Consider the following 21917-nt stretch of genomic DNA (forward strand, 5'->3'; position numbering starts at 1 on the left):
AGTATTGGTGGTACAGGCTCCTGTTTAGAAAAACTTTAAACCAGATTATAAATAGGAGACGTAATCAACTTTAGCTAGTTTGCGAGACAATCAATTACTGGTGCATAATGACAAGCAAACACATCAATTAAAAAAGGAGGGTAGTTTCTAGCTATGTAGTTAAGTACTATTGAATTTAGTTACAATACACTAGCATTTTATAAACCGGCATATTAGTAAATTAGTAAATCTACAGAGATAACAATTTAAAAGAAATGTACAATACCACCCGTAAAGTATCTTAAGCCAAATATGTTGTCAATTAATAGCATCAATAAAAGTTTATTCCACTGTGAAACTGTACCACAATAGATCTTACTTTCTTAATCTCTAAAATATGTTGGACCCTGATGTAGGCTTCTTTTCTGAAACAAGTGTATTACGATAGGAACAAATGCACACGAATATATTGGTCTGTACCTAAATGTCACTGGTAATAAGAAGGAAATGATAATAACATCTAGGTTTGAGTATAAAATGAATAGAAATGCACTGGGATGCCTAATGAGTTTTTGTCTAAAGTTTGGGCACGCGTTAACGCGTCTGCGCACTTTTCCAAGCGGTGCTTATAATAAACTTGCGTGTAAATTGTAACAATTTTTTTTTTCACAATCAATACACTTTTTCTTTTTCTCTTTAAAAAAAATGATTTCTGATCAATTAAGAACAAGCCAAGGGCCTTTAGCTCGTGTCTGGTTAGCGTCTCATTGGGAGAGAAAGATCTCCAAGTCTCAATTCTTACAAACCAACCTTGAGAAGACCATTGGTAAAAGATACACAAAAATTATTTGTCCCCTCCATGCTGTTGTTAAACAAACAACTCTTTTTTTATAAATTCTTAGACGCCATCACTACAAACCAACAATCAGAACCTATTGCACTCCGCTTATCAGGACAGTTGTTGCTTGGTGTTGTTCGTATTTATTCAAGAAAGACTAGATATCTTTTGGAAGATTGTAATGAAGCACTTGTGAAGATTAAATTAGTAAATAATCAATTAAGGCCTTGTTCAATATCAACAAACCCGTATTCATGTGATCCCTACTTTTTTTTTTTCTGATTGTAATTATAGGCTTTTAAGAAGGGCGATGTCAACATGCCAGATATCCACCAATCTGTTGCTAATGCCAACACCATTACTTTGCAAGACAAATTAACTGAATTTGATATCTTGCTTCCCGATCTCCCATTCAACTCCAAGTAAACCTCCCTTCCTTTCTAGGCCAGACACAAAGAATTCATCTAATTTCAATTTTTATATAGTAACAACTTGACTGAAATCGACCCTATCTTTGATAGCATTGGATCCATGTCTATGTCCCAAGATATTACTTTAGGTGATATGCAAAGTGGTTTCGGAAACTGGCCACTTGAAGGAGGACGTTTCGATGGCGGCGGTGTTGAAGCTGGTCGTCGTGATAATGGTGCTACGGCCGACAATGCTTTCAATTTACAAGAATTGGAAGATCCTCTCAACAACTTGAAACTTGGTGATGATCATGATAATAGAAGTATTAACAACAATGCCGTTGACTTTGATTTCGATTTAAATGATAATATTGATTATGGCATGGATGATAATATGTTTAATGGAGATCGCGAGTTTGACAATCGTGATGCTTCTCTTGACACGCTCAAGGATATTGGTATTGTCGAGGACGAAAATATGTTTGATTTGGATAGTGCCATGGCCGAGCCTGCTGTTCGTAGACGTAAGAGATTGGTTGTGGATCAAATCACGGAAATTCCTCAAGAAGATCTTCGTAGATACGTGAATGATGCTTCTCCTCTTGTTAATACCAGGGTAGGATCTCTTTTTATTCATTTATATAATCAGATAGACTAAGTATGTACTACAGGAAACAAACACTGAACCCGTTACCAAAAGTAAGAACGTTATTAACTTGGTCCAACCTTCTGGTGAATCACTTGGTTCTGACTTGGAGTCCATGTTCACTCGTATGAGCAACAAGCGTCGTGCACCTGCCATTATGAGTGAAGCACAAAAGCAAGCTCGTTTCGATGATCCCTTTGCTACTACCACCACTCCTGCTGCTGCCCCTACTTCAGCCTTCCACTTTGATGATGATGGAGGAGATTTTGGAGATGACGCTGTCTTTGATGCTGCTGCTGCTGCCCAATATACTGTAAGTCCATGATATATGTTTTTCTCGAGACACTAATCCTATTTTCTTTAAAAAGGCCCGTATGAATATCACTGATGATTATGATTTAACCATGTCTCAAAGTGTCAACTTGTTGAGCGCTCATACTAATCAAACTCTTGTCACTCTTGAAAACAAGTTGACTACTCAACCCACTGTCAAGTTTGGAGAAATGGCACCTCGTTCATGTGGAAAGGCTGAAGCAGCTAAATTATTCTATGATATTTTATTGTTGTCTACAAAGAACAAGGTTAAGGTAAAGCAAGATCGTCCTTATGGCGAAATCCAAGTTAGTGCTCCCACAGCTCTTGCCCATTAAAAAATTCAAAGAAACGAGCACGCTTTTTTTCTTCTCATATACACCACTCGCTTTTTTCATATCTCAAATAAAACTTCAACTTTGTCTATGCACCTAGTTTACCAGCAGTCGAGTCTTTATAGTATGCCATTCTAAAGTCTTTGAAAGATATCTTTAATAAAAATAACAAGGTCACTTTATTCCATTGAGCCTTTGACTGAAGGACAAACCACAATGTCTCATTTACCCCCATTAGTAAAATAGCATCAATTTATCCATTTTCATTTCTACACCTCCATACAACCCAATCATTCAAATAATCGTTCACGTCATATGCCGATGCTTCTTGTCTCCACTGCACATTAGAATAAAACAAAGAATTCACTTACCCCGACGCTAAAATTTTATTTCCTTTATCAACCAAACAAATGTTTTCTTTTTACCATCATATCTCTGGGTCAGCCTTTAATTGCGACCGTTTATTAACTCGCGAGCTCCAAATATTTGTAATGTAAGACAATTTTTTTATAATCGCAGCAAAATAAATAAGAATATCACGTCGAAGAAAAAGCACTGTCTCAAAAAGCACTGATTTCACACAATAATGACCAGTCTTGAATAAAACAAGTGCCTGAGCACTTATTCACACAGTAACGACTAAGTTTAAATGAAATCAGTACCTGAGTACTGATTTTACACACTCATGACTACGCTTGAACAAAATGCCTGATTACCAGCCGCACTGTATAAACCAATCCAAAAGGAGGACACTGAAGTGACATGCTGAGTGAGCATGATTACAGAATGGAATACACGCCTTGTCTTATGGTTGGTTCCTTAAACGTGGGTTCCGGTTCCACAATAAAAAGATTCTTGTGTGCCATGTTTTTTTTAGTCTCAGTGAAGAGAGATTTATTTATTTGCACTATCGTCTCTCTATCTATGGTAACTGCATATGCTCTCTTGCTAACTGTTATATTAATCATGCGTTTTAATTACACAAGATGTAAACAAAAAACGAGAAAGTTTTATTTTTGTGTTCATGTATACAAAAACAAGGTCGTTATGGGTAAGAGTGTAGTGATAAATACTCTTTTACTGTTCGAGCGCATGAACTAGAAAAACAACCACAATTTGTCAGAAATTTCACAATTTATAAAGTAAACCACTTACCGATTTGATCTTTTTCCATGAAGCCAATGTAGTCCTTGTTATCAAGAGCTTGTACACGATCGGAAGGAAGAGATACGATGAGAGCATGCATACCTAAAGTGATTTCGTTGGTGACTTCACCACCAGCCTTTTTGATATCCGCCTTGGCTTGCTTAATTTTGTCCTTGGTTACAGGTTCAGAAATTCCGAGAATATAAGTTGTAAATCCCTCTATAAGTAAAAAGGTTAGTCTTCTTTTGAGTTCGAACAATATGGCTTGTTTCTACCTTCGGCAGCAATTACAGCTGTTGCAAAGATGAAGGCCAAGCAAAATAAAATAACCGTACGCATTTTTTTAATATGATTTTCGTATTAAAATAAAGAAAAAGAGTAAAGTGAATACAAAAATGATCGAAAAAAAAAAGTTTCAATTAATAAACACTTTCCAGTCACATGAACATGTGCTACCTTTTTGTATGTAGATGCATTGTTAAACAATTATTTCTTGTACCTGATTTTTTTTATATATCTCTTCTTGTACCGAATTTCCCGTTCAGGAGTTATCACTTGATATTAAAACAGCCTTGTATTCAAAAGAACACAGGAAATCAAAAAAGCGTAAAATAATCACTGTTCACTTAATCTTTTGGTGGCAAAAATGAGCAAACAGGATTAGCGTTTTTTTATTGCCAAATTAAATATTTTTTTTTTTGATTGGCCGCTAAAATGGTGGGGTGTGAAAATGTATAAAAGAAGAATAAAGTGGGCATATAAATATATAGTGTATAAAAGGAGGAGTGTGATAAAGTTAATAAAGAAATGGAATACAAAAAAAAAAGAAGGACGAGGTATATTAAATTAAGCCAACATCTCGCAAGTTGGACTGAAGAATAATATCATTGACAGCAGTCATGACGAATCTCACTTGTTCAGTGTCAGTCGCACAAGTCAAATGAGTATAGACCTGTTTTTCAACAGACGAATTTAAAGAAACAAATCTTTGTGTGATATATTGGCTAGCAGCTTCATAAGAATCACCGCCTTTGTAATCCGGGAAATAATCCTCCAAGGGACTGGATGGGAGTTTCTGTTGGAATAAATCAATCTTGTTCAAGAAGAGAATGGTGGATGTTCTCTCGAACCATCTAGAATTACAAATAGAGTCGAATAAGGTTAAGGCTTCTTGCATTCTGTTGACCGACTCATCTTCAATCAAGACTTGATCGTATTCGGAAATGGCCACCAAAAAGATGATGGCAGTGACGTCTTCAAAGCAATGGATCCACTTTTTTCTTTCAGATCGTTGACCTCCCACATCAAAGATTCTATATGTCAACGTGCCAAAACTAAACTTGCTTTCAGCAATACCCGTTGTCTTGACACGTGAACGTAATACATCTTGATCGGTAGGCAAAAAATTTGGGGCACCTATACGATCAATCGAATCAAAGTAACTAAAAGCAGTAATCAAAATCAAGGTGTCTTTTTAATATTTTTTTTTCGTCACTTACTATGAAGCAGAGTCATTTAATTGAAACTCGTTGTTTCTACTGTATGTCTCTTTTACGCCCGAATCTAACCATAATGCCTTAATAGCTCTTGTCACTTCAGCTGGCATACTAAAATGATCCATTTGTTGATGTTGATCCATAATAAAGTCATGGTAACCTTGGTTACCACTGTCGCCTAAGGAAATACCGAGATTCTCCATCGCTTCCAATAAGACATGAATGGACTGAATTGAATTGCTAAAAATAACTTCTTTGTATGCTTCTCGTTCCTCTGGCGTGAACCCTCCATCGTAAATGAGCTTCATCTGCTTCAACAACGTTGACTTTCCACTTTCTCCCGTTCCTATTCTTTCACTGTTTAGTTTTTCTATGATTTCTTTTTGATATTAATTTTTTTTTTTCTTGTTACCCAATAATAAAAGTTTGACTTCATTACGACCGCTTAATTTTTCCATACGAAGTTGGCCATCGATTTCCTCATTACGTAATTTTCCAACGCTATCACTTTCTTCTACGGAAGCACAACAGCCCATTTTAAATAATTGTATAGGAAAAACAAAAGAAAGAGATTACATTTTTTTTTTTTTTTTTTTTTGGTTTAATGTCACTCTCGCGGAATACCAACACAGGGCAACACAAGCCAATCCAACAAAATGAAAGTCTGTACAACCATGAAGCTTGCGAAATCATTAAAGTGTCGAAAAAAGAAGGCTATTTTAAAAAAAAACTATATGATTGGATAATGGTTGTTCACGTAAAAAAAAAAAAAAAGGTACAACCTGGGGCAATCATTTATTCAAAGCAAAAACGAACTTCAATGATAATGATTTAGTACAAGCACCCAGATTTGTTAATTATCATCGCATGTTTCTAAATTAACTCTAAACCAGTACTACCCAAACAAACACGGAATCCAGCCTTTTTCTCATTTTTTTTTTTTTTTTTTTTACTGCGTCAAAAACACGCGACAAACAAAGAAAAATAAAATCGCAGTCCGTTTTAAGGTCGCGTGTTTTTTTTCTTCTCTTCAACTTTTTCTACCCTCACCAAAAATGTCATCTTTAAATATGGAGGACACAATAGACGATCCTTCTGATTTCCAAAGTAGATCCTTTCAAGAACTGGACGAACATTTTCGTTGTCATATTTGTAAAGAGTTTTTTGATACCACCATGATTCTCACCACTTGCTCTCACTCATTCTGTGCCCTTTGCATTCGCCGTAGTTTAAACACGGAACAAAACTGTCCCCGATGTCGCACCATCGCCCATGAGCAAAACCTCATTCATAATTATGACTTGGATAACGCCGTGACTACATGGAAGGCTTCCCGGTAAAAAAAGAAAAGAAACTTTTCCACTCCCCTTTACCAAAACTAACGTTTCAATTTTAGCCTCTTCTTATTAAATGCAGACAAAAGTATTCATACAGTAACCACCTGCGCACCTCCACATCCCAATATCGTTCAGCCAAATACCGTTCAACCGACGAATGTCCAAATAATCGATAACGAGAACAACTATGACGACGGCGACCTTTCTAACGATTTTAAACCACTCCCCACCTTAAAACGTCCCACCTCCTCGCGTATACCTACAACAAGACGATCCACTCGCCTCAGCTCACAAACTAAAACAGATACATTATCGCCCCATTTTGTAGAAACTCCCATTGAACATGACATTGAATTGATCGACCTGGATTCTCAAGAATCCTCCTCCTCCAGTAGCAACAAAAAAGAAGAAGTGTTGACGGGTAAGACTCTATTTATCTTTGCATAAAGCAAGAGAAGAAGAAAAAGTCTAATAGAACAATAGACCTGTCGATTGTGGAATGTCCCATTTGCTGTCAAAAAATGAAATACCGTGTTTTAAATATTCATATGGATCGTTGTGCAAATGGAGATAGTCGTATTCCCCCATCCTCACCGATACACAGCAGTATCAGTAGCATGAACATAACACACACAATGGAAGCGCCCAAGATGCAAATCCCCGCAGCACTCAAATTGTAAGTTCCAGATAAGAAATTATAAAAAAACGTATTACAGGACAATGAACAAACATGATAGACAAAAACCAGTTAATTTGGGTAAAAAGCCAAACAAATTGGTCTATGCCATGCTTTCAGACAAGGAATTAAGGACAATTTTAAAAGACTTAAATTTACCTGATTACGGGGATAAGGCACAGAAGGTCTGGCGACACAAAGAATATATCACCTTGTATAATGCCAATTATGATTCAGATAGACCTGTCAGCGCTCCCATGTTGGTTCAAAGACTTATAGCCATAGAAAACGCACAGGCTTGCGATAAAAATAAAAGGAAAGCTACAGATCCTAACGAACATAGAGAAAAGTACAAGTCCGAGTTTGATTTGTTGATTGAGTCAGCAAAAATACGTAAACTTTCAACAAAGGGCAAAGGTAAACTTTGACTTTTTTCTACAAATCTCTTCCTGATCTAATAATATAAACTCTAGAACCAAATAAACATGACCAGTAAATTTAATAATCCCTAACTACTATTCCCCCCCCCCCCCTCCCTTTGCTTTTATATAAATTAATAATAATCAAAGTTCGCTACTTGTTTCCATTTAATGTTTACAATCTTTTCACTTTATTAAATTATAATGTATTATACAAAAAAGGTAGGGTGGAGGGGGAGGGGGTATTTTGGTTTTTAACCTTGATTAATTGATCTATTAAAAAAATATTAGAAACCATTCATAAAAAAAAACACCTATTATTGACTTACCTAGCAACACTTTCAAACAATCTTTCAATATCCGTTGCACATCGCGTAAAAGAATGCGTCCAAAAGCTATACCGTGGATTCTTGATCAATTCAATAAAGGTGATCAAAAGCCCCCAAGGATGAGGTCGATTCACAATCAAACGTTCTAGCAACACACGTGTGATCTGTTCTTTCACAATTTCTTTCTGAATCTCTCCAAACAAGTACAAAAGAACGCAACTGAAATAATGCGTATGGCTATTAGGATATCGTAATTGATTCGCAATGGCACTCAAAAACAGATATCGTCCCTCTGAATCGCATTCCGATAACAAGTACTGATAAATCGTCATCGTCGGTCCTTGTTGAACAGGTATTGCCTTTGAAATAGCTGTTGTGCCCGTATAAAATATTACCGCATTCAACAATTCAACATTATACCCTCCCTCTTTTAATTTCAGCATACCCTTCAAATCCTCTAAAAACGCCGTCGTGGGAAGCTTGTTCGTCTCCAAGTAAACATCCAATTCCGATTGCAAAGATTCATCCAACGCCGCCATAAAATCAGACAAAATACGAGGCGATTGTTGGATCTCGGGTAATAAATCAATCTTCAAATTAGGTGTAAAGGGGTCCGGTAATCGCATACTACGAGGAAACGCGCTCAAAATCAAATTACGTAATTGGATACACGTCGAGGGGATCACATCACAAAAACTATAATGATAATCGCATAGGAATTCAGGGAAATCATGCAACAGTACCAGTAATACACGTAGTGTACCGCGATACAGCATACGCATTGTATCACTCAATTCCACATGTCGTAGATAAGGTGCCAAGAACTGGAACAGACATACTAGTAACCTCTGAAATGCAGACCATCCGACTTGATTCTCCGCCAATAACAATTGTGGCATAAATAAACGATGTGAGATCAATTGGAGCCAGGCAAAAGTTAATCCAGGGAAATGGCTGGGTTGTAACGTAAATAACGTGTTACTAAGTCCTGTCAATAGTGCCAGGTACTGCACATTAGCCTCCTGTAAGTGAAGATCCGTTAACAGACTCGTAAACAATCTCAGGAACGGTCGTTGATCGAAATGTTGTCCACGGACTTGATGATGGTGTGAGATCACTAAGACAATCACAGACAATGCGCGTGTGAATGTCGTCATGGGCTCAGCTTCAGGCACTTGAAGTAAAGTCACCAGTAATTTGGAAAATGCGTCCATTGGTTGATATGCAGTGGATTGCGCGCCAGGTACCATTTTATACTTGATCGCATGTTCTACCGAGACCTCAATACAAACTCGGTAAAATAATGAGGACATTTCTTCCTGACAAAAGATACTCTGTTGTGATAACTGTGTAGCAAATGCAAGCATCGTCTTTTCAGTCGTACCAGGATGACTATATAAACGAACCCATTCACCGAAAAAGAATCCGAGTTGCTCACGTAATCCAGCATCTTCCGGTTGTCTCTTGCGAATTTCTTCTAAAAGTAAATTAATCGATGGTTCTTGACGTAAATGACTCAAACATTCCATTGAGGCCTTGAATTCTTGTCGTGTGGCTAAAGGTGGCGTTTCATCCAGTAAACAGGCCCGGATCAATTTCAATGTAAAATCAATCGCACTGGCTCGTCCACTTTCAATCAACATTGAAAGTTCGCGATCTTGTTCAGGTAGATCAATTAACCCTGCCTTGATTAATGCTACAGTAACAGGCACATTGTATTTTCGTTCATCATCCGCATGCGTTAACCAGGATGTCACAAGTGAGCCTACACTCGCTGACACTTCACACAGATTTTCCAATAGTACCACATACACCTCAATCAATAAAGGTTGCTCTGTCTTGTACAACAACTGAACAACCTTTTGTGCAAACGCCTTGGCTGCTTCACATTTATCAAAACTTGTCACTGCCAACATCGTAATCTGTCGTACGAGCTCTCGAATAGGTGATTGTGGAGGTAAAGCATGAAAATCCCAGATTTGATTGGCAGCAACAGCCTTTTCAAGCTCACTGATACATTGTGCAAATCGTTCCAAAATGGCATGGGCGCTGGCAGGTTTATTATCTTGAGGAATAGGCGTAGATCTTGGTATACGCATAAAGTCTTCATACACACTTAGCTGTGTGGGTGAAACACCAGTGGGTTGAGGACAAAGATGAGGTGGTAAAGTCGAAGGAAATCCGGATTTTTGATATGTATCCACATCCACAAATGGTTGATGGGGTCGTTGTTCTCGATGCTTCTTACGGACAGCAAATGCCGTTGAAAGTGCTTGATCAATCTCTAAGGTGACTTTTCCCATCGCAGCTTTTTCAATCACTGCACACATCAGATCCAAATTGTCCGCCACGGTTAAAATAATCGCTTGCTCTGCCGAACTCTAATATTAATGTATACATGTATTTCAGTTTTTTTCTTCTTTACTTTATCTAAAATCCATAATAAAGAAACTTACATCGTTCAATCCATGTGCGAGAAAGATGGTCCTTAAGTTCGCCACAATACTTAGACGTAAAGGTTCTTTACTTGTCACCATAGCCAAACTAGCAGCCAGATTCTGTGACATCATATGAGCTGCTTTTCGCATTTTGGTTTCATCCATTTCCATCACAAAATCCTTCGATACCAAATCACGTGTAGACACCACAGCAATAGCTACAGCGCGCTCAACTACAGGCCCGATAATTTCTCGGATCGATTCCGTGAAAGCTTGCAATACGAGACGTTTCGCTGCAGGTTGTGTAGAGTATAAAGAAATTTGTGGGTTGAAGGCGATATAAGGTGCTAAATTAGGAATGGGGATTTCAGTCATGATGGTACCAAGTTCGGGATGAAGTGGTGGTAATGCTGGTGCGGCCGGGTATCTATTAAATGTCATGGGTTGTTCTTGTGGTTTTCGATTTTTCAAGGCACTAGTAGGTTGGATATCCTTCAATTCAATATGTAAAGTTTTACATAAGACTTCAATTTCGAATTTGAGGTTGAGTTTGAGATCGGCAGATTCGTATAGCTCCACAAGAAGTTTCAGGATGGACATCAGCCATGGATTGGGAGGTCTAAATACTCTACTATCAGCACATTGCTCTAATACTTTACATGTAAATGGGATTGCAACAATCAACCGTTGTGTATCATATGCTTCCAACAATAAATCCTAAACAACAAAAAGAAAGAAATGAATTATAGTTATAAAAATACATATACAGTTTAAGCTTACCCGGAATGCAATGGATTTATGCAAGATGGGTTTGTTCTTTGCTAGCGTCAAACGACCCAACCAGGACCCTAAATTCTTTAGAAGTGACCGTTCTGATGAATTCGAAATCGTCTTTTCCGAGTTTAGAAGGATCAAGATATTGGAAAAAGTTTCAGCAAGCACATGCGACACCAGAACTTTATTCTGCATTGCGTCTAATAAATGCACATAGAGTTCATGATTGTTTGGCTCTAGCGAAATACGCTTCACAATCAAGTAATGACTGAACCATTGAAATAATGCTGGATCAAGGATTTTGGATAGTTCAGTGACTTTGCTGGTCATGTTATTTTCGGCCACATTATTTATGATAAATAAAATCTTGTCTTGTACCGCATCAGTAGGCTCATGATACGCAATCTCTGTTTTAACTTTGGGAACATGCACACAACTGAAAGATGGCGCTGCTGGCGTTGTTGTTGATGCATCGGAGGCGTTATCCATCATCGGCAGGAGTAGATCAGGTCGTGCCTGAACCAGGTGCGGTATTTGTTGCAAGTGCTGGCAGTATTGAGGCCATTCATGCAATCTGGATTTAAATTGTAAAAGTGCACCAATACCAAAATTAAACATTTTGGACCCCACAGGATTTCTCAAGGCATCCGAGACATAACCCAAGGCTGTGCTGAGCGATGCATCAGTCACAAGTCCATGTTGAATCAACGAGCCAAAGAGAACACTTGTCATGGTCAATTCCTTGTCTGGATATTTAGGAAAAAACGAGTATTCGTCAAACAGGTTATGAATCATGCAGGCAAAGACTTGACGATCTCGTGGGTTCTCTGATTGGCTCTTTTCTTTCAAGAGATTAATCATAGCATCCATCGAAAGCTCACCATTGTAGATTCGCTCGTAGTAAACATTGGCCTCCTTTTCTACGTCCTGTGAAAAAGAGACTTCTGTGCTTGCATCTGGTACAAATAGATTAGGATAGGTGGAATGACACTGTGATTGAAGGCGACTCAGCATTTCGGCATAGGTGGGTGGTAAAGGTCGAGAAGAAAGTACTTTGAGAAAGATGGTGATGGTTTCAAGTACAGATGGGTCCTTGGAGACATTCTTTTGAGCCACGTAATCGAGGCAAGGTGAAATAAAGTTGTCGGATTGAATCTTTCGGTAAAGCCAAGGTTCTAAGTGCAACAAATTTTGCTGGGCTGCACATGAAGCCAAATCGAGAGCTAAAAACGGAGGTAAAGCGTCTAATAAAGAAGGAAGGGCCTATTTTGAGTTGAATAAACAAAATCTGATAATTAAGTTCCATTAAAACACTTACGTCAAGTTCTTTTACCAAGTCTATTACTTGTGGAGCACAAGTGGGATTAGTAGCGTACATGTCCATAATCTTTTTCTTTAATGCATCGAGACTTCCATTTTTTTTAGCGTCCAAAGCAAATAGAATGTGTTGTCCCATACTCTTGTTTTTTAAAAGCTCGACTTGTTGATGTACAAATGTTTGTAATAGATTCAAGTCAAAAGTGTAAGTGTTCTTTTCAATTGCTGTAATAATCGCATGGAAAAGATATACTGCTACGACATCGGGTACGGCTTGACCAGTCGCTCCATGTATGTTCTTTTCGTAAATGGTAATTGCTGTTTAATTTCCCATTAGCTTTGTCTCTCCTTATTCTCCCTCCTTTTTCTCTCTCTCTATCTTACCTTGTTGGCTCAAGTCATGGTGTGGACCGGAGAATAGAGGAATGGAAAACAAGAGTCTTTGAAACTGGTCAAAGCCAAGTTTCTCAAACAAGTCGTTTAATGACATGGATGGGTTCCATCCTCCTAAGGCTTTACCAAAACTAACCCATGCTTGAGGGTTGGCTAATTGTTCTTTTAATAGTCGAATGTGGGATGGTGTAGACAAGTCGGAAAGCAGATAACGAAACAAGTGTTGTCTAATAGCTTCACCATGGGTTTCTATGAGCTTTTTTTTTTTTATGTAGGAAAACGTTTATTGAACTATTTTCTCTGGGGGACATTGTGATGAAAACTTACCGAGTTTATCTCTGCGGCTTTTCTGGTAAAATTGTCATTGTCGAGGTTAGAGATGAGTAAAGTCACTTGCGCTTTCACAATACTTGAAAGACTGGCCTGTTGTGACCTTGCTTGTTGTTGTATATTTTCTTGTTCGTTATTGTTCATGGTCTATTAATGAGCATGCTGTGACTTTAACAAGATATGTAAATAAAGAAGGAAAATTAAAAATTCATGCTCTCATTTTGAAAAAGACAACGCGTTTTTTTTCCTCACCTCCCCAAATGCAATTTTGAAAAAACGTCATCATAAACTCCGTTCGCTTTATGCGGCTTCTTCTTAAACAGGTTTTTTGTTTTCTTTGCTGCTGGGGTTACGTTGATTGGATGATTTGGCGCTCTCCCCATACCTGGACTGGCCAGGGCCGAGTATAAAAGAATATGGCTTTTAGTTAGGTACCTATTATTAGCATCTTTAGAGTCACAAGAGAAGATCGCTTGGTTGTATAAAAATTAACCAGTGTTGTGAGGATTTGTATGCAGCAATTATAGATACATATCACTGCAGCATTGGGGTATGAAACATATACATCTTTTTGATATACTGTCCGTTGCTCGTCTTTTAAGAATTGACCCTTCGTTACGAAATAACTTAAACGGTCTTTTTCAAAAATCCACACTCCATTGGGACCTTTTACTACTACCCTCTTACTTGAATCCGTCAAGTTTTCATTAAAAGAAGCTTGCACTTCTAAACTAAAAGATTCCTCGGCGCTTCTTTTTGATATCATACAGGGATTTAAGGCATAAGACATAACACCCTGAGAAACCGCAGTAACACCTCCGAAAGGACGCTGACATGACAAACATCCTTAATACCGGTCTTTGATGCATCGCTGCAGATATTCAGATTGAGAAAAGCCTCCAACCATCAAAATCGCGTCAATATTTTTGTCTCCTTTTTCTGCCGGCTTTATTTGATCATCGATAAGACCAAAAATTCGTTTAACGATTGGATCAAACACTATGTCTTTCATGTCTCTGTTCTTCATTCTAAGTGTTTTGTTATTATCCACCATTACATAGTTGGAATTGTTAGAAAAATTTAAGAGTCTCTCTTCAGGCAAACTGATATCGTAGAAACTATCGCCTTGCAAATCAGGCAAAAAATAAGTCTATATTATTAAATTAGAAATAGCAAAACAGTGACATTCGACGTAATAATTTTACTTTATGAATTTTTATAAACTGCTGCATAACAAGGTCAAGAGCCTTGACCTATTAGAAAGACTAAAGTATTCATTTATTTCTTTGGTGACGATATGCTCAGTGACATGATTTTTGAAAAGCTTGAGGTAATGAGCAATAACTTTAAATGCTAGTATGCTGTCCTTTTCATTTTTTGTTGGGGTCTCATCATCAGTAAACCCACATTGCTCCTTCATTTTTTCCAAGGAACCTGGAAATAAAAACAATTTGAAATTTCCTAAAAGAACAATATCTTTACGAGGGTTGGCTTCTTCACCCCAATATTTTGGATTCAACTTTTTGTCGTACATTTTTTTTCTGTAACTGTTTTTGCTGCCTCTTCAATTCTATCAGCAATCATTTCGTTCTTTTCAAGTGGAGTTTTGCCAACTACTACCGCGAACTAAACAGTGGCATTAAAAACCCTGAGGTGCGTGACGGAAGGGAAATCGACTAACAAACAGATGTTTGCGGCGAGAAAAAATTGAAATCCGAATCTCTAGTTTTAGTAAGCTATGGTCATAATCACTGAGCTATGGGGACGAGCCCAGGTGGAATATACAGTGATTTGCATTTAAAACTCCAACTTCTATCAAGAAGACTACTCTTATGTAACCAATCAAGATTTTCTTATTGCATTCATATTGTTTACCAGCGAATCAAGAAAATTTTTAGTCCTACCACATTTGAAGCATTTTGACTGCTTACAATTTGGCCGGCCTGTCTTCCATAGGCAAACAAGAATAAAAGATATCACTTTGTAGTCAATTTCAATATGTACGGTATACAGTAAATCAACAGATATTTTATTTACTATATATATATATATTTAAAGAAAGAAAGAAAAAAAAAACTGGTACATGTTTATCAACTACTATTTTTATTATAAATGGATGAAGAATAGAATGTTGGTATGAATGGAACAAAATGACATAAAACATATCTAATGTTTTGGATTGAGCTTTTTAAATGTTGTTAAGACACTGGTAATAGTTCTTAAAGGATAAGGTGGATATAGGTTATCAACACTGATGTTAATAATAAAGTAGTTATAAAAGTGAGCACCAGACTGGAAGTAGTCAACCTAAGAAATTTTATAATATAAAGTTTTAAGGATAAGAAGATGATCAGCGATGATTTTAAGAGGGCGTTAGTAATATAAATATAAACTGATTGCCAAGATTAAAAAGAAAAGTAATTATGTTATTATAAACAATATCTTATATACGGTTTTGATAATAAAGAGATTGAAGTCGAGTGTGAAATATGAACTTTGAGTTAAATGTTATATGATAAGTAGAGACTTAAGATAAACAAGAAGTATGAAAGTTGAGGGAAACACAAAGGAGTCAATTACAAATTATTAAGAAACTAGATTTTTAGTCAAGATAAAACTGTCAAATTATTTATTAAAAAAACTAACGAAATATCCTATCCTGTGTAACACCGAGTCAATTTAAATTGGCTGCAACAATGTATTTTTAAGACTTTGTGAATTTGCATATGTTCCCAGATAACCAGCATTGCGTCCCTCTTCAAAGCATGTTTTCCAGTTCATTCTCTTTTTTGTTGCCCTGTATTCTTCAACAAATTCTTTTAGCCATTCCGTATCTGTCTTTCTAAGGTCTGGGTTTGCTACTGCTGCTTGCCTGAACTGTTGGCGATAGTGCTAGAGGCTCTGGCATGGATGAACCGGCAAGCTGCTTAGTATATTTTCTTTTACATGTTTCATTGTTAAGCTTATATTACAAATGGTATCAGCACGGATAAGCCTTTACTAGCTCTAATATGGCTATAGCCTTGATAGGTCACCACAAAGCCATCATTTGCGTGTATTCGTGCTCGTTTCGAATCATTTCCGTCCTCTTCAATTGCGTCTAGTATTCTTTTGTATCTGCATATTATGAAACTTTTAGAAGATTCACGTCGTTTGGAAGAAGTTGCCAACAGTCATCACTCGATTAATGAACTCTTCATGTCCGAACGCCTTCAATATAGCTATATTGTCAGTGACTTCCAGAGTCAATTCGGTGTTGCCATCACCAGTTTACCCATTTTTTTCGGGGGTGAATATGTCGAGAGAACCCGAACGGTTGTTGGTGCCGATGATCATAGAGAGTCTCGTCGATACCACTTTTGGAAATTGGAACACTCTTTTTTGAACGACGATGACGAGAATCAAGTCAACAGTTACCGGGTAACATACCGCGTGAGTAAGCGTGCATTCGAGCATTTGGCGAACGAGCTTTTCTTGCACGGGGAGTTCAACCTTGTCTATCCTGGTTATTTTCACAGAAGTTCAACAATACTTCGACTGTTCTTTCTTCATCCCGTATTTCATGTTCAAGTGCTACTTTATAGATGACATACAACATCTGCACTGTTAGGTCATCCCTGTGCTCCAAACTAAGCAGTGAGCCTTCTTGTTCTGTCAATACATATACAAGTGCAACCATCTCTGATAATGGCGTATTTAAGAAATCCGAGATTGTTGCTTTGCTCATAAAAAGATGTTCTTTAGCCCACCATTCAGATGGCAATCTCTTTAGAAAATCTGCTTTAGGCGTTTCAAGAAAACGATCGCTGATGGTTTTTCTGACTTCATGTACACATATGGCCAAAGCAATTGGCTCCACATTGTACTTATCGATTATATGGCCACAATATTTCATAATACGGCGAATGAAAGTCTTGTCAACTGTATTCTGTATTTCAACAATTACGGGTGGAAGAGCCTCTATTACTGAATCTTGAAGCATTAGCGGGCTTCTGTGGGGCCTACTTTCAAGAAAGTAGACCCAACGACATAATATCGCAAAAATTGCAACATGTCTTTTTTTATTTTAGAAAATAAACCATGCAATATTCTAGCACTTCGTGGAAAAATAAAAGTCGTATCAATTAACCTTTTTACCATATTCATTATTTTCCTGTAAATACGTGAAATGACCGTAAATAGCTGGGACCACACTGTAAATGCATAAGGAAAACCGTTTCCTCAATTTCATCTTCTGGTAGGAAAAGAAAAAGAGGAAGAGAAAAGTGTGTAAACGAGTTTTATTTATAGTCTCCTGATAAATCAGAGCTGGCTTATGTCATTGATTATTTAATCTGAACAAGAGTTGGATTATGTCAGGATGATTTAATTGATTAATTAATCACCCATAATGTTTGAGACTTTACCTTTAAAAGAAACATCCGCCAAGAATTAGTCCCAGGCTTATGTACAAATAAATTTAATTTTGGACATTGTCTATCAGTTATTCTTTATTAGCATGTACCAATAGTGAAGCGCAATAGATTAAATCGATCATCCTGTGAAGCCTAGAAAAATTTAAAAAGATATATTACAATTTTGCGATTTATAACGGCTGAGAGAAAAAACTGAGCCTTTTAGTTTATTGGAAAGCGAAGAAGGCGCGCGATTTACATAAATATTTAATTAACATGCACAGTAAAATTAAACTTTGCCAAAGGAAGTATTGCCTAAGCCTCGACACTTTATCGAGAATGAATTGGCATTTTCTTTAAACCTTTTCAGAGATCTTGTTCTATAAGTTGCTTGTTAGTATTTTTGCAATTTTCGTCATTTTTTTTTAGCAGTTACCCAAGCACGCCTTTAAGAAAGATCTCTTTGTCATTGGGCGAAGCTAAAGAGGTCGGAAACCCATCCTAAAGTAATAATCAATGTTACAATGAAAGTTAAATAAAATAAAAAGTGCATAAAGAAACTTACGGTGGCTAACAATGTATGCAGCCATTGCCTACTCGGTTGAATATATTTTCCGGTTATTTTATACAAGACATCCACCAAAGGGCCAGAAAAGGATCTAGGCACGCGACCTCCGATTCCCTAATACGTTTTTTTTTCAGAAAAACATGGCACAAAATAATTTTAAAAAGACATATACCATTAACAATTGTTCCATAATTTGCATTCCCATATTCATCATGATGGTGTCTACAATTTTAGCAATATCTGTGTTTTCTTGGTAATCTTGGCTTACGAAATCAGCCTTTAAAAATCATTTTTAGTATCATTCATTTTCACATATTCTGTAAAGCTTTTTTACCATGAAATTAAGCGCAGCTTTTAAAGCCAATCGTTCCTGTAATCCCATACCCGCAATTACAAACATAAATATAGTGCTAATCATATTTATAGGAAGCTGATAGAAAGCCATAGGGCATCGTCGAACTGCCTACGAAAAAAATAAAATCTTGTCAATTCATGCAATTATTTTTTCTCTCTCCTTCGGAATGCCATTTTACCCTTGATAATAAACCAAAATAACTATCTACCACATCTGGATAATGCTCCATCGCTTTTTTCATGAAAAATTTAAAAAAATATATGTTAACACATACATAAAAACCACCCCCACATATTAGCTGTTTTTTACCTTGAGCACCATGAATAAATGCTAATGTCTTTGTAGTCAAGACCCCCAACAAATCCCGCAAGGTCTCCACATGATCTGCTTGTCCTCCGTACACGGTCATCATGAAAGAAGCGGTATCCAACCAGCAAGAAAATGGTGCTATACCATAACTTGTTTCCAACAAGGACACCAGGTCCTCAAAATTCAAGCTCAAAAGTGGACTGGTGGATCTCATACCCAATTCCAAGAAATGCGATAAGGCCTTCATGACCTGTTCATCCGCACCCCACATGGAAGCGATCTGTAAACACGACGCACGAATAGCAAAGGTGATTTCATTGAATCCTTCCACGGTTGCATACATGGCAGATAATTGTCCACTGGCATAAGCGTCATAGACTGAGTTGCGTTCCATCAAGGATTGGTAATCATCATTGGGAGATTGAATACCTCGGCAACAGGCAGATAAATATTGCAGTTGAATTAAAATTGCTTCGCGTGCCGCAGTAGGATCTTCCTTCACTGACAGCAAGGCCTTAGAAACACCCTGTAAAATATCCCCCGTCAAGGACTTTTTTTTTTGTTAATATACACATCCATTTTTTTTTTCTAAGCGGAACTTACCATCAAGGGGCCCATGGCCCTTTCGGGCGAGAGGACTTGAATGACATCGGCTACAGATTCCACAACTTTCTGCATGATATTGGCTTTAATCTGTGAGCTTGTCATGGCGGCATAGACATGCATTAAACTCTCGAGTTCATCCACAAGCGATTCACGACAGGTATCACAAATATCTGCAAAGGCGGAGCTTGCGGCGGGGGCCAATTGAGGGTTACTCAAACAAGGTGCAATATAATTCATGACAGATCCCAGATATTGGGCATGCGTCTTTAGCCATTCCGAAAGCGACCCCATCAATAACAAGACCGTGTTTTGTAACCGGATTGAACTATCCTTTGGTAATCTGCCAAGGACTTCTTGACCAAAGAAACGAGCAATATGTTGGTCCTCCGTAGGTGAAATCTCCTCCGAAATACTTTTTAAACAAAATAAGGTAGCTTCCAAATGCTACTTCGTACGATTAGTTTTTCTGATTTTTTAGGACAGTACGAGAAAACAAACCTGAGAAGCAGAGGGTAAAGATGACCATTGGTTAATGATGTAGACACTATGATCGAGTAAAATAGAAAGCATTTCATCGCGAAGTACATAGTATGGATTGATCATGGTATCACCTAAATCTCTTCTCCAAATCTTGAATTTGTCTCGAACATCTATCCTTCCAAATTATGAGTATATTTTATCACACTCGCTATTTAAAGAAAAATCGGACGCAAAATGTTTACCTTTGTTCCAGGATTGCCAGACATCATCTGTGGGATATTTTGCATTTTTAATCAAGACATGTACAAGTTCTCGGTACATGGCTAAAGCGGTTTGTCCACACTCATTAGACCAAGCGGATTTCTCTGTGGACAAGGGCAGGATATTTTCATCGAACAAGGTCTCTTGTAAGACGTACCAGAAATTCAAAGGTATCTCTGTCACTTCTTGATCGACGGGAAAATAACCTTCGTAGCTGGTAAGTTGCATAATCATGGTCATGAGCCATTTGATGTTGGGGTCTGCTAACTGGGTGACGATATAATCGGTATAAGTTTCACCAAATGTCGTGAATAATTTGGCCAACATCTTTCCTGTTTCCTCGTCTTCTTCTGTTTATCGAAAAGAAGATTAAGTAAAAAATATATCACAGATATAGTATAAGTTGGTTTACCTGAGATGGATAACGTGAATTTTTCTCGCATGCCTTCACTTGTGAAGCAAGCGAGTAATTCATTTCTATAAGTTTGGTATCTTGTCCAAGAAGATTGCTGCATGGATTCTAAAAGTACTTCCACGGCAGGTTCAAATAATACTTCGTCCCCTAATAAACTCATGACCTTTTGCAATAAAGGATACGCTGTTCTAAAGAGAGAAAAAAAAATTTAATCTCTCTCTCTCTCTCTCTCTCTTTCTTTGCCGTATAGCTTACTCTAAATCAAACCCGTATTGAATCCAACTCTGTAAACATTCCAGTGCCTTTTGTTGGATTGATGTATTTGTGGTAGTGGAAAAGAGTAAATCGGAAACGGTGGACAAGACAAGTGGGATACTATCCTTTAACTCGCCAATCAGCTGTAGTTTACGACCACCCATTAAATTAGCGTTGGATACTTCTTCGGGAACCAGCGTAAAAAACTCGAGGATGGTTAAGTGGATAGTGTCTGTGGGGATTCCATAAGCGTGTGATCCAATTTTTAATGCGTCCACTGTAGCCGTAATGAAATGAGGCCATTGATTGGGCACGGTGTTAAATGCAAAAGCGATCAACTAATAGACTACGGTATAAATACGTGCTTTTTTTTATATATATAGCCGTTAAAGGGGTGTGATATCTTACTGCTAAACATAATTTGGTTGTGACAAAGATCGGACCTCCACATAATCGAACTAGCCAGCTCAATAACTCGTCTCTTAGCCAATCGATTCTATCTTCTGGTAATGTTTCCCTACAGACAAAGTTTTAATTTGGTGTTGTGCTTTCGTGGTTTATGTATGTATGTGTTTACCAATCACGGGATATCTTTACTTGAAAGGTATGTGCCCCGAAAAATCGACACTGGTCAGACTAATGACCACTTTAGTAAAATATTTGAAACAACCTTATATGATTATTTACCTGTAATGATAATAATTGAGAAGCGATTTCCCAGGCATAAGGTTGTCTTTGTAAGGATTGGAGTTGTTCTTGAATAAGTTTTGCGAGGGCTGGATCGTTCGAACTATAAAGTTGTTCAATGAGCTTTTTTTTTTAATTGTCACAAAATGAAAATTAGGGCTTGTTTATAAACGAAGAAGAAGAGAGAAAAGAAAAGAATCATTACCCTTTCCACCTGTTGAATGTTGGGTGCGTCCATATTTTTTTTTTTTTGGTTATTGAAGCTCGAGAAAGAAAAGCGGTGTTATAAAGATTATCCGCTCACTTTGGCGAGAGAGGGGAGGGGTTAGTGGCTTTTTTTGGCGGGTTGGAATATAGAAAGTGAGACACACGCTCTTTTATCTTTCTTATTTTTCAAGCTAAAACAAAATTA

At 37.4% G+C, this 21917-nt stretch overlaps 8 protein-coding genes across 8 annotated transcripts; 2 read left to right on the forward strand and 6 right to left on the reverse strand.

Annotated features, from left to right (window-relative positions):
- Positions 1–684: 684 nt before the first annotated feature.
- EV154DRAFT_417230 (Rec8 like protein-domain-containing protein) lies at positions 685–2198 on the forward strand (the record flags this gene model as incomplete). The annotated part of the gene is made up of 5 exons (XM_051595781.1): positions 685–805; positions 882–1024; positions 1112–1239; positions 1303–1843; positions 1899–2198. 5 exons carry the CDS (start codon positions 685–687, stop codon positions 2196–2198), a joined length of 1233 nt encoding a protein of 410 aa, XP_051459645.1.
- A 1399-nt stretch (positions 2199–3597) lies between these two features.
- Positions 3598–4005, reverse strand: EV154DRAFT_561455 (uncharacterized protein; the record flags this gene model as incomplete). Its single annotated transcript, XM_051605674.1, has 3 exons — positions 3598–3617; positions 3676–3885; positions 3942–4005. 3 exons carry the CDS (start codon positions 4003–4005, stop codon positions 3598–3600), a joined length of 294 nt encoding a protein of 97 aa, XP_051459646.1.
- A 263-nt stretch (positions 4006–4268) lies between these two features.
- EV154DRAFT_461205 (G protein alpha subunit) lies at positions 4269–5724 on the reverse strand. The gene is made up of 3 exons (XM_051597541.1): positions 5575–5724; positions 5166–5508; positions 4269–5108 (listed from the first exon to the last, which is right to left on the reverse strand). The coding sequence occupies exons 1-3, from the start codon at positions 5696–5698 to the stop codon at positions 4508–4510; spliced, it is 1068 nt and encodes a 355-aa protein (XP_051459647.1). The 5' UTR covers positions 5699–5724; the 3' UTR covers positions 4269–4507.
- Positions 5725–6130: 406 nt separating this feature from the next.
- EV154DRAFT_502152 (uncharacterized protein) lies at positions 6131–7712 on the forward strand. The gene is made up of 5 exons (XM_051600770.1): positions 6131–6498; positions 6559–6920; positions 6983–7175; positions 7237–7592; positions 7649–7712. Exons 1-5 carry the CDS (start codon positions 6218–6220, stop codon positions 7669–7671), a joined length of 1215 nt encoding a protein of 404 aa, XP_051459648.1. The 5' UTR covers positions 6131–6217; the 3' UTR covers positions 7672–7712.
- Positions 7713–7919: 207 nt separating this feature from the next.
- EV154DRAFT_417193 (CCR4-Not complex component, Not1-domain-containing protein) lies at positions 7920–12591 on the reverse strand (the record flags this gene model as incomplete). Its single annotated transcript, XM_051595778.1, has 4 exons — positions 7920–10304; positions 10380–11078; positions 11142–12398; positions 12454–12591. The coding sequence occupies 4 exons, from the start codon at positions 12589–12591 to the stop codon at positions 7920–7922; spliced, it is 4479 nt and encodes a 1492-aa protein (XP_051459649.1).
- Positions 12592–14022: 1431 nt separating this feature from the next.
- On the reverse strand, positions 14023–14709 carry EV154DRAFT_561459 (uncharacterized protein; the record flags this gene model as incomplete). Its single annotated transcript, XM_051605675.1, has 3 exons — positions 14023–14325; positions 14381–14428; positions 14485–14709. The coding sequence occupies 3 exons, from the start codon at positions 14707–14709 to the stop codon at positions 14023–14025; spliced, it is 576 nt and encodes a 191-aa protein (XP_051459650.1).
- A 1968-nt stretch (positions 14710–16677) lies between these two features.
- Positions 16678–17133, reverse strand: EV154DRAFT_402855 (uncharacterized protein; the record flags this gene model as incomplete). Its single annotated transcript, XM_051595312.1, has 1 exon — positions 16678–17133. A coding segment is annotated over one exon (456 nt), but the record flags the coding sequence as incomplete, so codon positions are not given.
- Positions 17134–17751: 618 nt separating this feature from the next.
- On the reverse strand, positions 17752–21816 carry EV154DRAFT_502158 (armadillo-type protein). Its single transcript, XM_051600771.1, has 16 exons — positions 21711–21816; positions 21506–21628; positions 21396–21454; positions 21227–21335; positions 20819–21156; positions 20561–20751; positions 20130–20498; positions 19906–20057; positions 19405–19851; positions 18802–19351; positions 18671–18723; positions 18472–18600; positions 18310–18414; positions 18135–18251; positions 18006–18070; positions 17752–17949 (listed from the first exon to the last, which is right to left on the reverse strand). The coding sequence occupies exons 1-16, from the start codon at positions 21741–21743 to the stop codon at positions 17859–17861; spliced, it is 2931 nt and encodes a 976-aa protein (XP_051459652.1). The 5' UTR covers positions 21744–21816; the 3' UTR covers positions 17752–17858.
- Between the last annotated feature and the right edge of the window lie 101 nt (positions 21817–21917).

The sequence above is a fragment of the Mucor mucedo genome (assembly GCF_025094135.1).
Source record: "Mucor mucedo strain NRRL 3635 chromosome Unknown EV154scaffold_26, whole genome shotgun sequence".
Lineage (NCBI taxonomy): Eukaryota > Fungi > Mucoromycota > Mucoromycetes > Mucorales > Mucoraceae > Mucor > Mucor mucedo.

What these genes read in the sequence shown, in the direction of transcription:
- EV154DRAFT_461205 (XM_051597541.1), bottom strand. Translation starts at nt 5,698, where the DNA reads ATGGGCTGTTGTGCTTCCGTAGAAGAAAGTGATAGCGTTGGAAAATTA. An exon ending in AGTCAAACTTTTATTATTGG is followed by an intron (nt 5,509 to 5,574) that starts GTAACAAGAAAA and finishes GTGAAAGAATAG; the next exon opens with GAACGGGAGAAAGTGGAAAG. An exon ending in TTAAATGACTCTGCTTCATA is followed by an intron (nt 5,109 to 5,165) that starts GTAAGTGACGAA and finishes TACTGCTTTTAG; the next exon opens with TTACTTTGATTCGATTGATC.
- EV154DRAFT_502152 (XM_051600770.1), top strand. Translation starts at nt 6,218, where the DNA reads ATGTCATCTTTAAATATGGAGGACACAATAGACGATCCTTCTGATTTC. An exon ending in ACTACATGGAAGGCTTCCCG is followed by an intron (nt 6,499 to 6,558) that starts GTAAAAAAAGAA and finishes TTTCAATTTTAG; the next exon opens with CCTCTTCTTATTAAATGCAG. An exon ending in ATCCCCGCAGCACTCAAATT is followed by an intron (nt 7,176 to 7,236) that starts GTAAGTTCCAGA and finishes CAAACATGATAG; the next exon opens with ACAAAAACCAGTTAATTTGG.
- EV154DRAFT_502158 (XM_051600771.1), bottom strand. Translation starts at nt 21,743, where the DNA reads ATGGACGCACCCAACATTCAACAGGTGGAAAGG. An exon ending in TGCATACATTGTTAGCCACC is followed by an intron (nt 18,071 to 18,134) that starts GTAAGTTTCTTT and finishes TTATTACTTTAG; the next exon opens with GATGGGTTTCCGACCTCTTT. An exon ending in TTTCTTAAAGGCGTGCTTGG is followed by an intron (nt 17,950 to 18,005) that starts GTAACTGCTAAA and finishes AGCAACTTATAG; the next exon opens with AACAAGATCTCTGAAAAGGT.